Below are 16,099 nucleotides of genomic sequence, written 5' to 3' on the forward strand. Positions count from 1 at the left end.
CACATCCGAAGCCAAGAAAAATCTAACCCTTGTCCCTAAACTTTTGAAACATAGTACTTTCCATCCCTCATGCCGGTTGGCAGTGGCGGAGCTACAACCAAGCAATAGTGGGTCATGGCCCTCCGTGCCCAATAGAAAATCTCAAAGACATTTGAAATTGGGCCACAACTGTAAAATCGTTGGATTGCCTTTCTGTTTGTCCCGCGGCTCCAGCCTACATTATTCAATGTAGCTCCGCCAGTGTGCGTTGGTAGGGGGAGTGTTTTCGGGTAGACTTCATTTAGTTTTGTTAGAAACCTGACAGAGGAATAAAAAGATATCATTTCAATATTTGAGGGACTTTCTTTTGTTTTATAAAGGCGGGGCACAATTTTTTGGCTCTTGCAATAGTTGCGGGACGAAAAGTACATTCTCCTTTTTGTATAAAGACTTAGTTTTGTGGTTTAATTGACATTTTTTTTTGGTTCAGTGAACGTACAAAGATTATAATAACATTTCTCTGTTTTTGTCCCGAAAGAAGATTGATTTCGAGAATATACCACTGAGACATATCGACGCTTGCCATTAATAGGGATGCAAAGTTGATGAATATTCCTTCCACATCCTGAGCCATCTCATTCAACAAAAGGAAAATGGTTGAAGTACCTCGTCCGGGCCACCAACCATCGCAATACCGAATAGGACAAATACTTTGCTCCAAAGCACTCGTAAGAGAACCTGTTTCAGTTTGCTACGATAAGAATGTTATCATAAGATCGATAGTTTTCGCATAGACATTATTAGATAAATAAACGCTCGATACCTTTCCTAGAACCAGAAAGAGTTCGAAATTGGAGTCAGCTACCGCATGTTCTGTTGACCCCTTTGACAGTAGACTCTTTTCCTGTCTATTTGCGAGGTTTGACGTCGCCGATATAGTAACCGTATTTAACTCGATCAACTCCTTGCTACTTCGCTGACCTAGTCACTTACTAATCATTAGTCATTCTCCTCGTTCTGTTGAACACGATCCCCGGTCATTAATTCCGAAGCGTAGCAATCCAGTAACTAGTATACAAACTATGCATCCATCAGCTAATCGTGCTGCACGTGCGGCTGGCTACAATACATGCATGCACCACTCTGTCCAAGTGCCGATCTACCTCATACCCAGCTGACAGCTATGTTCATGCGCTCCTGCAACGCGCTTTCCGGCAAGTAAACAACAACAAAACAAATGCTTGTCCTACATTTACATAATTTGACCATGAGACCATCAGTTACTGGCTTACTTCGAAGAGAAGCACGTGTACGGAGGAACAGGATGGAAGTTGTCCAGGTCTCTGATGGAGATATCTGGTCAGGGAGCATGCCAGCGTGCAGAATGCCCTTGAACTCGGTCGACGAAATCGTTCACCAAACGGTCCTCGAGCTTTCTTTTTGAAATCTCACGCAAGTTTTCCAAATCCATTTTCCGCCGGGATGCTGCCGAATCGTGTAACTGCTCATAACATATGAATGTGATGCGCCAGCTGCCTCAGCGATATTCCCGGATCAGTTACTAGTCCTTGCAACCTAGCCTTACAGCCATTTGGACCCCTTCAAAGACGGTACGAGCTAGTCGTTGTCCCTTCGAGTAATGTCATTTTTCCGCTCGTCGATCACCAACTGGAAGCGTGTGTGCGTGACCATACTAACCCTAATTTTAACCCGCTCAAGCCAATCAACATGGAGTCGCAGTTACGCACCGCGTATATGTTTTCTCGCTCGGTAGCATAGCAGACATGATAGTTCCAGGAGGAGGTTACTGTCAAAACCCTAGCTAGCATTCGGGTCAAATACATGCAGAGGAGAAATTCTTCCGTCGGTTGGTGCATGTTTTTTCGTATAATTAACAAGGACGTAGGCCTACGTTCCGTACTTGGCATCGCAGCCCCCAAACCTGGATCGGTCAAACACGTACATTGAAGAACAATTTTCTTGCGGAGACCCATGAAATGCGTCCAAATCGCGGGCGACTTTCGCGTACGTACATACATAAACCTGGAGCTGGCCATAATTTGTATCCATGCGTGGAAGTCTAATCTAATTAAGCTTTTTGTTTTCGAGTATATGATGAATTTGGAGCCTTCTGAAATACATGATCTGGATGGTCTTCGTCCTGTCCGGAGGTTGACCACAAGGAAATTGCTCGTTATATTCCGTGGCGACTCTCGGATCAATATGATATGGAGCAAAAGTGATATGATATACGTTTTTAAATCAGAAAGTCAGGTCAATTCGAAGAAAAGGGCACCGTGCACACAGGTGCTCGATTATTCTTGCCCTTTCGGTATAAAGAAGCTAATCTCATGCACTTACTACTTGTCGAGGCTTCTTTAAGTGATTAGTTAATGGATTAGCCGTCGTGTCATCTCCGCTTTTGGGACCGAACATTCCGACATGTCAAACCAGTACGTACTCACGGAAGATGGCTGGCCATGGCCATTTTTTTCAAAACGGAAGCAAAAGATTTGCCTCATCAATTAAATAAGAGAAGAATAGAGTTACAGAGTGTTACAAAAGGCCGGGGGAACGGCATGACAATTATTCGGGTAATACAAGTTTCCCTAATTTCTTCGCCCCCGCTGTAATTAACTCAAAGGTTGGCCTCGTCCACAATAAGCTTTAGGAGGATTGGTGGCGGTGCACTCTTGTGACGGAATACCCTAGCGTTCCTCTCATTTCATATTGTCCACGACACAAACATGATAAGAGAGGCCATGGCGCGTCAATCCGGGTCGCTCGAATTGGTTCGTCTATCCCACCACTCCAAAAGGGATCCTGCAAGGTGCCAGTCATTAGTGTCCATTATGACTTATGTGACAGGCCAGTTCCACGTTCTATCAAGAGAAGGAGATCATCATATCAAGATTCTGAAATCCAAAAAGGGCATTATTGCAGCACATGCGGGGCAGTTCTAGTGAGAAATCACACCCCATTGTTTTTTGGCAAGGGACAACCTAATCTCGCTGCTCGAGCGTCGTGGATCACTGGCCATCGCTCATTACACCCGAGCTCTAGAACAAAAAAATATTGGACTTGGGGGAAGACTGTACTATCAGTGTTCTCATCATGTCCTCACGGAGTTCGCTTTGAATCAGCTTGGGGTGCAACTAAGCTGCACAAGAACATGAACAATATTATACGGGTATTCGTCGCTTCGATTGGCAAAATGATCTTTCCCCAACAGAAAATTGCAAGAGGATCAATCAAGCAATTATCGTACGCGGACGGTTCAGGAATTACACGGCTGCTTTGAATCTCTTTGTTTTTGACCCAACGGTGGGCTTTGGCACGGTACATACATTGAACTGAGCCTGAACCCGAATCCAGAGCCGCTGATCGAGCAGGCACCACGCACGTGCCAAGGGTCAACCACCAGCGAATCTAGGGACACTTGCACTTCTCTGTATTCGATTTGTTCCCGCGCGTGTGTATAGGGTTTTTGTACGAGTTGATTAGGCCCCACTCCCAGTGCTACAATGGCTGGTACGCCGTATGCATCACCCCGTACGTTACCCAATCACTCGGGAGAGTGAGCTCGGGTCGCCCATGTGACGGCGTACGTATACCTGCGTAGGGCAACGCGTTTCCGTAACCACTACACGTCGCCTTCGATCTCACTGCGCCCTACGCCTGCCAGAGCCTATCTCTACTAGTAGCTTTGATCTCCCTCACAGTTTTTTTTTTTTGAGATAGTTCACCACTCATGTGAAGTGGTGATCTCTCTCACAGGTTACTACAATTGTTTGCGTCTAACTCACAAATATACTTTATCGCTTATCAGTTATCTCTCGCCTCTTTCGAATCAATATGTGGTTGGATGGTTAGGAGTACAATGAACGTTTGTGATAACTTCGTAAAATCTCAAAATATTAGAGCATCTACAGTCGCGCGCCCCAAACCCGCCTCAAACGTACGAGCGAACGGCCCGGTCAGTGACCGGTAAAAAAAGACACAGACGGACGCCTCACACGGGTCTCAAACAGTCGGGCTGACCGGCACCCTCATATCCAGCCCAACTATGAGGCGGATATGGAGAGCTCGGGCGCGAGCAGGCGCACCCGTCAGTCGGACTGACGGTCGGGTCCCACACAGAAAATCATCCGAAAACCGAACAGTCCGAGGGACGTCTCCTTCGGTGGGATGTGAGCGCCGCGTGGCGCCACTCCGGCTCACCGCCCTAGGCCAAAGTCCGGCTATTTAACCGGCCGGCGTCCCCAACCCTAGCCACAATCTCTTCCTTCCTTTCCGCGCCGCTAGCCCCAGCATGTTTCTCTCAGTCTCCACCTTCCTCTTCCCTCGCCGTCTGACATGGCCCGGCAGAAGAAGACCACCTATCCTATGCTAACGCCGGAGCGCCACTTCCAAATCGAGGAGGAGATCCGTACGAGGCGCATGGCTCGGATCGCGGGGTGCTTGCCTCCGGACTCGCCTGAGCCGGAGGAGGAGGGGGAGGGGCAGTAGCAGCCATAGCGCATGGAGGGGGCACATCCGGAGGAGGCGGACGCGGCAGAGCCAGAGGAGGAGCCGGCATCAGTTGCGGGCTTCAGCAGGGCGGAGTTCACCGTCGCTCAAGCGGCGGAGATGCCAAAGCAGACAGCCATTCTGGAGTCCATCCAGGATGAGGTATACGTGGAGTCCAACTGGCACTTCCTCCGAAAAGAAAAGGCGGAGACCGACACGCTCTAGGACGAGGTGGAAGCTGAGATGGAGGCGGAGTTTCATATATGAGGTGTTTGGATGCAGAGAGAGTTATCTGAGGAGTGCCTCGTCAGTGCCCGCGGATGCGCTCGGTCGCATCCGCGGATGTTTGAGGGGCTGGATTTGCCAAGTTCAGCTGTAAATGCTTTTATGCTGACTCAGTCTCTTGGAGGTGCTCATAGGGGTAGGATGTGTGTGTGCGTTCATAGAGATGAGTATATGCTCGTGTATGTGAGTGACTTCGATTGTACTGTGTTAAAAAAAACTCTTTTGGCGTTTTTGAGCCTGTTATCTCTTGGCTCTATCCTTAGCATGTTAGGGCATCTCCAACGCCGACCCTTAAACCATCCACAACCATCCAGATCAGACGGTCCGGACGTGTTTTGCCATCCAACACGATCCTACACATGTGCGCTGGTCGGTCCTGACATGCTTTTTCCCACAAAACGGAGACAAAGGGAGGGCATCCAGACCACTCTCACAACCGCTCCCGACTACCCTGGTGGCCTGGCCCACCCAAAAAAACCACCCGCGCTTGCGTGCGTTCCCGCCCGGCGCCGCCTACCCGCACTCATGCCGTTGTAGAACAGCCGCTCCACATTGACGCTGGCGCTGAACTGATGCGACCTCTCACTGCTGACATTGAAGCGGCGCGTAGGCCGAGAGAGCACTGTCTGCTGCCCGCCCAGCTGAACACGCCTCCTCGCCGCATTCAAACGGCTACAAATTGTCCATCTCCCTCCATTAAACTCACCCATGTGCTGACAAATCTACTTCAGCCACACGTCCGTTCGCGAGCCGGCCGTCACTAAACACAATGTCGGTTGGCTCCAAGTCCGCCCGCTATTTAAGAAAGTCGCACCACACCTTCGCTCCCATCTCCTCCTTGCACCTTTTTCTCCGCACTCTCCACAGCATTCGGCAAGCAAGAATATGAGTTCCCCGGCATAAAAGTTGGCTGGGTGGTTGTTGTGCCCACTGGAAACGAGTCAGGATGCTCTTTGTTCCACCTCCCTCGACGCTCTAGGCCGTGCAGGCCAGCTCGCGATGGCGGAAGCTCCAAAGCGGCACGTGGTTTAGCAACTGCTCCAAGCCAGCTCGCCGAGGAGTGGTGACTTGCTCTAGGCCGGCACGCGGGGGAGCACGGCGACACAGACAACATTGCTGTTGTGGACGAGGTCGTGTCATACTGCTCCTCCATGCCCGCGGACGTGCCATCCGCCATCAACATTTGCGGAACAGTGCCCTGCCTGCTTTGCGAAGATCGACGAGGCGGCGGCCAGCACGTCCGCTCCCGCCGCCATCATCGGAAAAAAAGTAGAACAGGAGAGGCCACCGCTTGTGTCCCATGAATGTCACTACCGGGGCGTCGCCGGCGTACACAACTGGAGGAATATGCTTCAACTAGTGGGGAAGGGTGCCCTGCAGCTGAAGCATATTCCTTCGGTGCCACTCCGATGAGCGCCGCTGCCGAACATTGGGAAGCGGAGGCCCTTTGCGCTGAAGCACTTATCTTTGGGGCTCATGACAGTCCGGACATGGGGAAAACAATAGAGATCTGCCATGACCGACCGTAGACTAGTCAAGGGTATCCTTGTCGTGGGAATAGATATCCGCCGGCGCCGGCCGTAGACTAGTTTTACCTTAATCCAGTTTGAATGAAGTTCATGCGATTTGTTTAAACAGTTTTTTAAATGTACGCGGATAGTGTTAGATGTCCGGCTCTGCTTCTACGTTCGCGGACCGGTCCCGTCGGCTGATGAATATTGGAGGAAATTTTGGGGGTGAGTGTTGGAGATGCCCTTATCTCTTGGCCTCACTTTCTCTTCGATCGGCTGCAAAGGGAAAGGAAGGGTTGAGCTCCGAGAGTGGACTTAGCTGTCGCGTAGGTCGCTCGGCCGCCTTCCATGCCCCTTCCCCGTTGGTTCCCTCGTCCTAGGTTTCTGGTATAAAGCACGATCCGGCACGACCCGCTGATTCATTCGCACTCACAAGCTCAGACACCCAAAAGCCAAAAAAAGTTGGTGCACGTACTGTCCTTTTCTAGTGCGAAGTTCGAGCTAGCAGAGCAGAGAGACTCTCGCCATGGCGCTGGCCACCCCGACAGCCGTGGTGCTGGAGCTGATGACCATGGGGCAACAGTCCGCGGCGCACCTCGGGGAGCTGCTCCGAGCAGCGTCCCCGCCCGTGCGGGCCGAGCACCAGGCGCTCGCCGCGGAGATCCTCCGCTGCAGCGACCGGGTGATCGCCGCGGTGAGCGCGGGCGCCACCGATAAAAAGAGGAAGATGACGGACCCTGGCGCCACATCCTGCCATCTTCCCTCGGCCGCCATGCCGTCCAAAAGAAGGTGCGATAGTTCAAATGAAGGATTTCCTCCACCCTTTGCACGAGCATGAGGGTTTGACAGGTTGCCGTCGATTTCGCAGGGTACGTGCTGCGGAGGCGCACATAGAGGTCCAGGCGCACACGACGGCGGACGGGTTCGTGTGGAGGAAGTACGGGCAAAAGGACATCAACGGAAGCAACCACCCGAGGTACGTACAGTTGAAAGAAATGCCCCTAATGGTCGATCAGAGCATATCCTGACGCTATTTTGTTGCATGCAGGCTCTACTACCGCTGCGCGTTCAGCGGCGAGGGCTGCGCCGCGACCCGGCGGGTGCAGCGGTCGCAGGAGGAGCCCGCGGCGTTCGTGATCGCCTACTACGGCGAGCACACCTGCGGAGCGGGCTTTGGCGACGCGTGCCAGCAAGGGGCGGCGACGGTGCCTCCTACCGTGGTCGACTCCGGCTCAAACGCTCGTGGAGCCGTTGGTGCCGTCGACTGGAACAGGGGCTCGCTTCTGCTGCCGTCGCTCCCAGCCGAGCACGGCGCACGCCGTCACGGCGAGGCGCCCGGTGACACGTCGCGGGGATGGTTGTCACCGTCGTCCTCGTCCTACTCGTCGGAGGTGGAACCTGGTGCTTCTTCTGTCGGGGAATTTCTCGATGGTAGCTTCGACTGGGAGTGGGAGACCGTTGTCAACTCCCTCCGTTTCGGCGATCTGCTTCAGTAAAGCTTAGGAGATGTCTGCCTCAGCTTGCGACACAACCTCACCATTTAGTGGACAGATCCGGAGTATATTTGCGTTCCGACATGAACGTGTCACCGTGTACCTATAACCATGCCATGTCGCCACAGGGAACTAGTCGGGAGCATGATACCTAAGACAAGTCGGTGGGGTCTTTTGAGCATCCAAAACGTCACATATGCTGGGAGGGACATGTCACATCCGATCGTCCTAGGGCCTTGAGATTCGCTATAAGTGAACATGGAGAACGAGGAAGTTCTTTAAAAAACGAAGAACGGGAAAGAAGAAAATAAGATAGATAAAAGTGAAGGTAAAAATGATAAATTTATTTGTCAATTATGTGGTGTTTAATTGTTCGTGGTCTCTCATTTATATATGTGACAGATGGACTTTCCGTACAAAGAAAAAGACTCAAAAACCTGTTCAACAGGTCAAAACCTAGACTAACTCGGACAGAAAATCCGCAAAGAAATAGGACATGTTGGGATGAAATAGTTGAAACAGAGAATCCACTAAAGTCGGACATTGGGTCGGACATTTAAGTCGGAATTTCCAACTTGACTTTTCAATTTCTGTCTCTGACCATGCATCGGTTTTGAGGTTGTATGCCACTTTGGATTGAGATAATACAAAAGGCAAAGTTGTTCGCTTCGATAATATCAAGAATTTTCATGTTGAGGACTTTTGTGTTGAGAAAATAGAGTAAATAGGTAATTTTTTGATTAATTTAATCAAAAAATAATCGTGATTATGGCATGAAAGTATTAACGACATACTGATTGTGATCTAAATAAGCGCTTACTACGCATATAGTAGAAACATCTATGCACATAGAATGACATACTGGAGCGGGATAATCATGCTATACCCTCTAGTTGGCCAGTTGGCCGTAGCAGCGGCAGTGGCGACAGCCTCCTTCTGGTGAGCGGCAGCCTTCTCGGCGGCGGCTCCCTCGGCATTGATGGACATGATGACGACGCCGTGGACGCGGATGAAGTAGAGGAAGCGGACGAACGGCGGCGAGCAGTTGCGTATGAGACGCTCCCCAAAAACTTAATCATCCCTCTCATGTACATGATCTAGAGAGGCGGGATTTCGGAGGCTTGCTCTTTCGTCAACCGTGTACACGCTGAACGGGATGGGATCACCGGCGGCGGCAGCAGCGTGGAGAGACGTGGGTTCACTAGTAGAAAAATGGTCAAACGTGAAGCACATTAGTGCCGGTTTGAATTTGAGCCGGCACTAATGTGTACATTAGTGCCGGTTCCAACGGCTAGCCGGGCCGCTCTCACTAGTACCGGTTCGTGGCGAACCTTTAGCACCGGTTCGTGCCACGAACCGGTACTAATGAGTGGTGGCAGGATGTTGTCAGTCCGGGGGCCCTCCAGCACCTTTAGTACCGGGTCATATCACGAACCGCTACTAAAGGTCGTCCTACATAGACCCTTCCTCCACCCGAGCTCGCTCTGTTCTTCCCCTTTCCCCTCTCCTCTCTGTTCTTTTCCCTCTTCCTCTCAAGCTCATCACACATTTTGCCCAATTTTTTTCAAGATTTAAAGGCCCCCATCCATTCAAATGATCACAAAGGTTAGCAACTTTATCCTTTCATCTCTCATTGCTAGATTAGCTCGTGCAATGCTTTATATAGTGATTGATTTTTGAGTTTAGTAATTTGGGGGAATTATATATATGTGCTAGTATTTGATTTATATGCAATTTGAGGTCAAAAATAACACTTAGTTTGCATATGTAGTTGTGCTTTACTTAGTGCCTTCTAAATCTCTGTCGTAACCACCGTCGATCGCCCGCAACGTCCCGTCGCCGGCACCACCTTGTGGTGAGCCTCTTTTTCATGAATGTTTTATATAAAAAATTGATGTTTGTGTGATTTGGATGTATAGTTACTCGTATAATTATCTTACCCATACATTGTTTGTTATACATAGTGCCATGGTTTTCATATCCATCCCCGTCGGCCCTCGTCCGGGTTATGATTCGGATGTGGTATATTCTCTTTTAAAACTATTCATTACATTTCGTGTTTATGACAAATTATGCCCATCAAGTTGACATAGATATTTGTATGTAGGAGGTAGTTGAACCGGAAATTCCAACCGACCATATTGTCGAGAGGTTAAATTTAGTTGAAAGAGAAAACGAGGATTTGAAGGAAAAATTGAAAAGAATTGAGGGGGAGAAGATGGAATTGGAGTTGCATGTTGCCGATGTCGTCAGTGATCACAAGATTAAGATGGAGAAAATGCGCTTGAAGATTAGAAAGATTAGAAAATATGCCATTCATAGTGAGGCTTGATATCATTATGGTGTTGGATCAATTGTTATCTTAGTTGCGATCTTGATCGCATTTGTTGTTGCATTTAAATTCTTTAGCTAGAGAGTTATTTGTTTGTTGCATTTAAGTGTTGTATGATCTTTATGTATGAACTTTATGTATTGTATTAATTTAATGTTTTCGGTGCTGTGTATTGAAGATGAGCCGGCAATGGATGTACGATGACCGATGCTCTCCCGAGTTCATTAATGGCGTGCGTACTTTTCTGCTTGCGGCTGAGGCAAACAAGCGAGCGGATGGTTTTATGCCTTGTCCATGTGCTGGCTGTAAGAATGGTCACAATTACTCTACGTCAAGAACCATTCACGTCCACCTGTTTGAGTCCGGTTTCATGCCCCACTATAATGCTTGGACGAAGCATGGAGAAAGAGGGGTTATGATGGAAGACAATGAAGAAGAAGAGGACAACGACAGCTATCCTGGCCATGGGTTCCCTGAATACGATGATACAACAATGAGGGAAGAAGCTGAGCCGGTAATGCGGGAAGAAGCTGAGCCGGCAATGCGGTAAGAAGCTGAAGAAGAGGCATCGGATGAGCCCGTTGATGATCTAGGTCGGGCCATTGCCGATGCAAAGAGAAACTGCGCAAGTAATTTGGAGAAGAAGAAGTTGCAGCGCATGTTAGAGGATCACAAAAAAATGTTGTACCCGAATTGCGTAGGTGACAAGAAAAAGCTGGACACCATACTGGAATTGCTGCAATGGAAGGCAGAGAATGGTGTATCTGACAAGGGATTTGGAAAGTTGCTGGTAATGATAAAGGATATGCTTCCAAAGGACAACAAATTGCCCTAGAGTACGTACGAAGCAAAGAAGGTTGTCTGCCCTCTAGGGTTAGAGGTGCAGAAGATACATGCATGCCCTAATGATTGCATCCTCTACCATGGTGAGTGCGAGGATTTGAACGCTTGCCCGGTATGCGGTGCATTGCGCTATAAGATCAGCCGCGATGACCCTGGTGATGTCGAGGGCGAGCGCCCCAGAAAGAAGATTCCTGCCAAGGTGATGTGGTATGCTCCTATAATACCACGGTTGAAACGTTTGTTCCAAAACAAAGAGCATGCCAAGGCGATGCGATGGTATAGAGAAGACCGTAAAAAAGACGGAAAGTTGAGAGTACCCGCTGACGGGTCGTAGTGGAGAAAAATCGAAAGAAAGTACGGGAAGGAGTTTGCAGATGATGCAAGGAACGTATGGTTTGGTCTAAGCGCAGATGGCATTAATCCTTTTGGGGAGCAGAGCAGCAACCATAGCACCTGGCCTGTGACTCTATGTTTGTATAACCTTCCTCCTTGGTTATGCATGAAGCAAAAGTTCATTATGATGCTAGTGCTCATCCAAGGCCCTAAGCAACCCGGCAACGACATTGATGTGTACCTAAGGCTATTAGTTGAAGAACTCTTACAACTGTGGAATGGAATAGGTGTACGTGCGTGGGATGAGCACATGGGGGAAGAATTTGACCTAAAGGCGTTGCTGTTCGTGACCATCAATGATTGGCCTGCTCTCAGTAACCTTTCAGGACAGACAAACAAGGGATACCACGCATGCACGCATTGTTTGGACGATACCGACAGTATATATTTGGCTAATTGTAAGAAGAATGTGTACCTGGGACATCGTCGATTTCTTCCGAGCAGGCATCCCATAAGAAAGAAAGGCAAGCATTTCAAAGGTGAGGCGGATCACCGGACGAAGCCTCGCCACCGTACTGGTGCTGATGTACATGATATGGTTAAGGATTTGAAGGTGGTCTTTGGAAAGGGTCCTGGTGGACAACCTGTTCCGAATGACGCTGACGGACGCGCACCCATGTAGAAGAAGAAATCTATATTTTGAGACCTGCCCTATTGGAAAGACCTAGAGGTCCGCTCCGCAATCAATGTGATGCACGTGACGAAGAATCTTTGTGTGACCCTGCTTGGCTTCTTGGGCGTGTATGGGAAGACAAAAGATACACCTGAGGCACGGGAGGACCAGCAACGTATGCACGGAAAAGATGGCATACATCAGGGTCATGCAAGCTACGCTCTTACCAAAGAAGAGAAGGAAATCTTCTTTGAATGCCTGCTTAGTATTAAGGTACCGTCTGGCTTCTCGTCGAATATAAAGGGAATAATAAACATGGCAGAGAAAAAGTTCCAAAACCTAAAGTCTCATGACTGCCACGTGATTATGACGCAACTGCTTCCAGTTGCATTGAGGGGGCTTCTACCGAAAAACATTCGATTAGCCATTGTGAAGCTATGTGCATTTCTCAATGCAATCTCTCAGAAGGTAATCGATCCAGAAATCATACCAAGGTTAGAGAATGATTTGGTGCAATGTCTTATGAGTTTCGAGTTGGCGTTCCCATGATCCTTCTTCAACATCATCACACACGTCCTAGTTCACCTATGCGAAGAGATTAACATTTTGGGTCCTGTATTTCTACACAATATGTTCCCCTTTGAGAGGTTCATGGGAGTCTTAAAGAAATATGTTCATAACCGTGCTAGGCCAGAAGGAAGCATCTCCAAGGGCCATGAAAATGAGGAGGTCATTGAGTTTTGTATTGACTTTATTCCTGACCTTAAGCCGATTGGTGTTCCTAAATCACGGCATAAGGGCAGACTGGATGGAAAAGGCACGTTAGGAGGGGAACAAATAATATGTATGGACAGACATTCTCTCACTGAAGCACACTACACAGTTCTACAGAATTCCGCCTTGATGGCTCCGTATATGGACGAACACAAGAATTTGCTATGCTCCAAACACCCGGAGCGGTCTGATGACTGGATTACACGCGAACAAACCAGGAGTTTCGCCAGCTGGTTGCAGACACGTACCATGCATGACACCTCTATTAAAGATGACATGTACTTGTTGTCCCAGTTACCATCTTTAAATATAATGACTTTCAAAGGGTACGAGATAAATGGTAATACATTTTACACGATCGCCCAAGATAAGAAGAGCACCAACCAAAACAGTGGTGTCCGCTTTGATGCAGAAACTAAGACGGGAAAGGAAACATATTATGGTTATATACAGAACATATGGGAACTTGACTATCGACGTGGTTTGAAGGTCCCTTTGTTTCGGTGCAAATGGGTCAATATGACACGAGGCGGGGTAACGGAAGACCCGCAGTACGGAATGACAACAGTGGATCTCAACAATCTTGCATATGCAGACGAACCATTCGTCCTAGCCAATGATGTGGCACAGGTTTTCTATATGAAGGACATGTCTACCAAGCCAAGAAAAATAAAAGATAAGGAAGCGAATGCATCGTACGATGACCAAAGCGGCACATAGTTCTTTCTGGGAAGAGAAACATCGTGGGAGTGGATGACAAGACAGACATGTCAGAAGATTATGAAAAGTTTGATGAAATTGCTCCATTCACAGTGAATATTGACCCGAGCATCCCGTTAAATGATGAAGGTTTTCCATGGTTACGGCGCAAAGGGACACACGCGAAGAAAAAGTTTCACACCCAAAGATCTGGGATGTGATCGGCTTCACTATCATCACTTTCTTCTATGTTTCACACCCAGGAGGGAATCTCTATAATAGTTAGGGTAGTTATGTGTTTTGGCATTCGAAACACGAAGAAATTTTATGTGCAAACAAATTCTTTCATGCCTTTACTGATTTTTAGAGTTAAGTTATTCGCAAACTAGTGATTCACACTGATTTCAAATAATTCAAAATTTAAACTATTCAAATTTCAAAACTACAGGCACTAATAGAAAGTTTGTAATTTTTTGTACCTAAAGCAAAAATATTCACAAAGAAACTCTAAATACACAAAAAAACAACTCAAAAATAAATAAAGCAAAAAAACTAAAAAAATCCGCCTACTGGGCCAGAGCGGCCTGCATACGACTAGAAACCCAACCTGTTGTTGGGCCAGGATGCAGGCCCGCAAAGGCCCAGTTGGCCCATAGGGCAGCACAAAACATGTAGGCCCAGTAGGCCTGCTTTGGAGAGAAGCTCGAGAGAGCTACCGCACAGGGGGTTATAAATCAGTGCGGACGCCCCTCGGCTAGCGAGGTGGGACTAAACTTGCCGCACCGCACCTGCGCCAGCGCACCTCTTTAGTACCGGGTGGTGGCACCAACCAGTACTAAAGGGGGGGGGGCTTTAGTACCCGTTGGAGCCACCACCCGGTACTAAAGGGGGTGCGCTTCCCGCCGCTTGGCCTGGCCAAAACAGGCCTTTAGTACCGGTTGGTGGCTCCAACCGGTACTAAAGGTCCATCCTATATAACTAAACGCTTCAAAAATTTCAGTTTCTCATCTGCTTCTTCTCCTCTGCCCCGTCGCCCGCCGCCTCGTCTCCATATCCCTCGTCGCCGCCCCCGTCGCCGCCCCATCCCCGTCGTCGCCGCCCCGTCATCCCCGTCCCCGTCGTCACCGTCGCCTCGTCCCGGCCCGTCCCACGTCGTCCCCGTCCCCGTCATCGCCGCCCTGTCCCCGTCGTCGCCGCCCCGGCCCGTACGTCCCCGTCCCCGTTGTCGCCGCCCCCGTCCCTGTCCCCGTCGTCGCCATCCCCGCCGTAGCCGCGCCCGTCGCCGTCCCCGTCATCGCCCCCCGTCGCATCTCGCCTCGCCGGTGAGCACACACACACTACATTTTTTCTGTTTTTTAGTTATAGAAATAGTTATAAAAATGTTAGAAATTTTTCTTTTTTAGTTATAGAAATAGTTAGTTATATAGCATTGTTAGAATTGTTAGAAATTTTTCTATTTTTTAGTTATAGAAATAGTTATAAAAAAGTTAGAAGTGTTAGAAAGTTTTCTGTTTTTTAGTTATAGAAATAGTTATAAAAAGGTTAGAAATTTTTCTTTTTTTAGTTATAGAAATATTAGAAATGTTATACAAATGTTAGTTATATATATAGAAATGTTATAATTTTTTTTTCTATTTTTTAGTTATAGAAATATTAGAAATGTTATAGAAACGTTAGTTATATAGCATTGTTAGAAATGTTATATGAATGTTAGTTATATAGAAATGTTAGAAATTTTAGTTATCAAAATCCAATCATTGAAAAAATGTTACTTTTTGCGGGCATATAGCTAGTATTTGTTCTCGACGATGCCCGGCCCGCATCCTCGCCGTCGACCCATCCGCGACGATGTCCGGCTGACCCATGTCCGGGACTAGGCTCCGCCGGGCTGGCACTGGGAGGTGCTGCCTGGAGGGGCGCACCGCTTGATGAGGAACCCGGCCCCGGGTCCCGTCATCGACCCTGATCTCATTTGGTGGCGTTCACGTGGGCCAGTTTCGGTGCGGAGGGAGTCGGCCCCGCCGGAGGTTGTACGTCGCCGTGTCAGGGAGGAGGACGAGCACATCCATCGCTACATGGTTGCGTTAGAGGGCGGCAGGTTCTCCAATACATGGCAGTTTCTTCAGGGATCTCACTTCAGCTATGATCCTGTGAGGGTTCCTTCTCTTTGGGTGTCCATCGCCCGCGCCGCATTAACCGCGAGTGTCCTAGATTCTTCTGTAGTATTCGATCTTTATTAGCTACCTAGCCAGTGATGTATTCGATATATAATATTTGAGACGATGTATTCGAGATTATATATTATTCAAGACGATGTATTCGAGATTATATCTATTATTCGGGACGATGTATTCGAGATTATATCTATTATTCGAGACGACATATTCGAGATTATATTCGATGATGCTTATTATGTACTATGATTGATTCAGTTTTTCCTTATTAATTGAGTGCATCCATGCATTGTAATTTGAATATATTTCTTTTGGATTAGTTAAACAAAACCTATGGCAGACAATACCGGCAAAGAGGGAGAAGAGGCCCTGTTCAATATCATACACAATCCTCGCGGGCCAGATGATGATCAGAATGAAGAAGATTATGACGGCTTGGAATATCTAAACAACACCAGGGAGGTTGGTATGATATTCGATCGTGACGACCAAAT

The 16,099-nt window shown here is 48.2% G+C and overlaps 1 protein-coding gene across 1 annotated transcript; it reads left to right on the plus strand.

Annotated features, from left to right (window-relative positions):
* Nucleotides 1–6,745: 6,745 nt before the first annotated feature.
* LOC119272240 (probable WRKY transcription factor 46) lies at nt 6,746–8,071 on the plus strand. Its single transcript, XM_037553766.1, has 3 exons — nt 6,746–7,073; nt 7,153–7,260; nt 7,333–8,071. Exons 1-3 carry the CDS (start codon nt 6,811–6,813, stop codon nt 7,778–7,780), a joined length of 819 nt encoding a protein of 272 aa, XP_037409663.1. The 5' UTR covers nt 6,746–6,810; the 3' UTR covers nt 7,781–8,071.
* Nucleotides 8,072–16,099: the final 8,028 nt, after the last annotated feature.

The sequence above is a fragment of the Triticum dicoccoides genome, chromosome 3A, assembly GCF_002162155.2.
Source record: "Triticum dicoccoides isolate Atlit2015 ecotype Zavitan chromosome 3A, WEW_v2.0, whole genome shotgun sequence".
NCBI classification, from domain to species: domain Eukaryota; kingdom Viridiplantae; phylum Streptophyta; class Magnoliopsida; order Poales; family Poaceae; genus Triticum; species Triticum dicoccoides.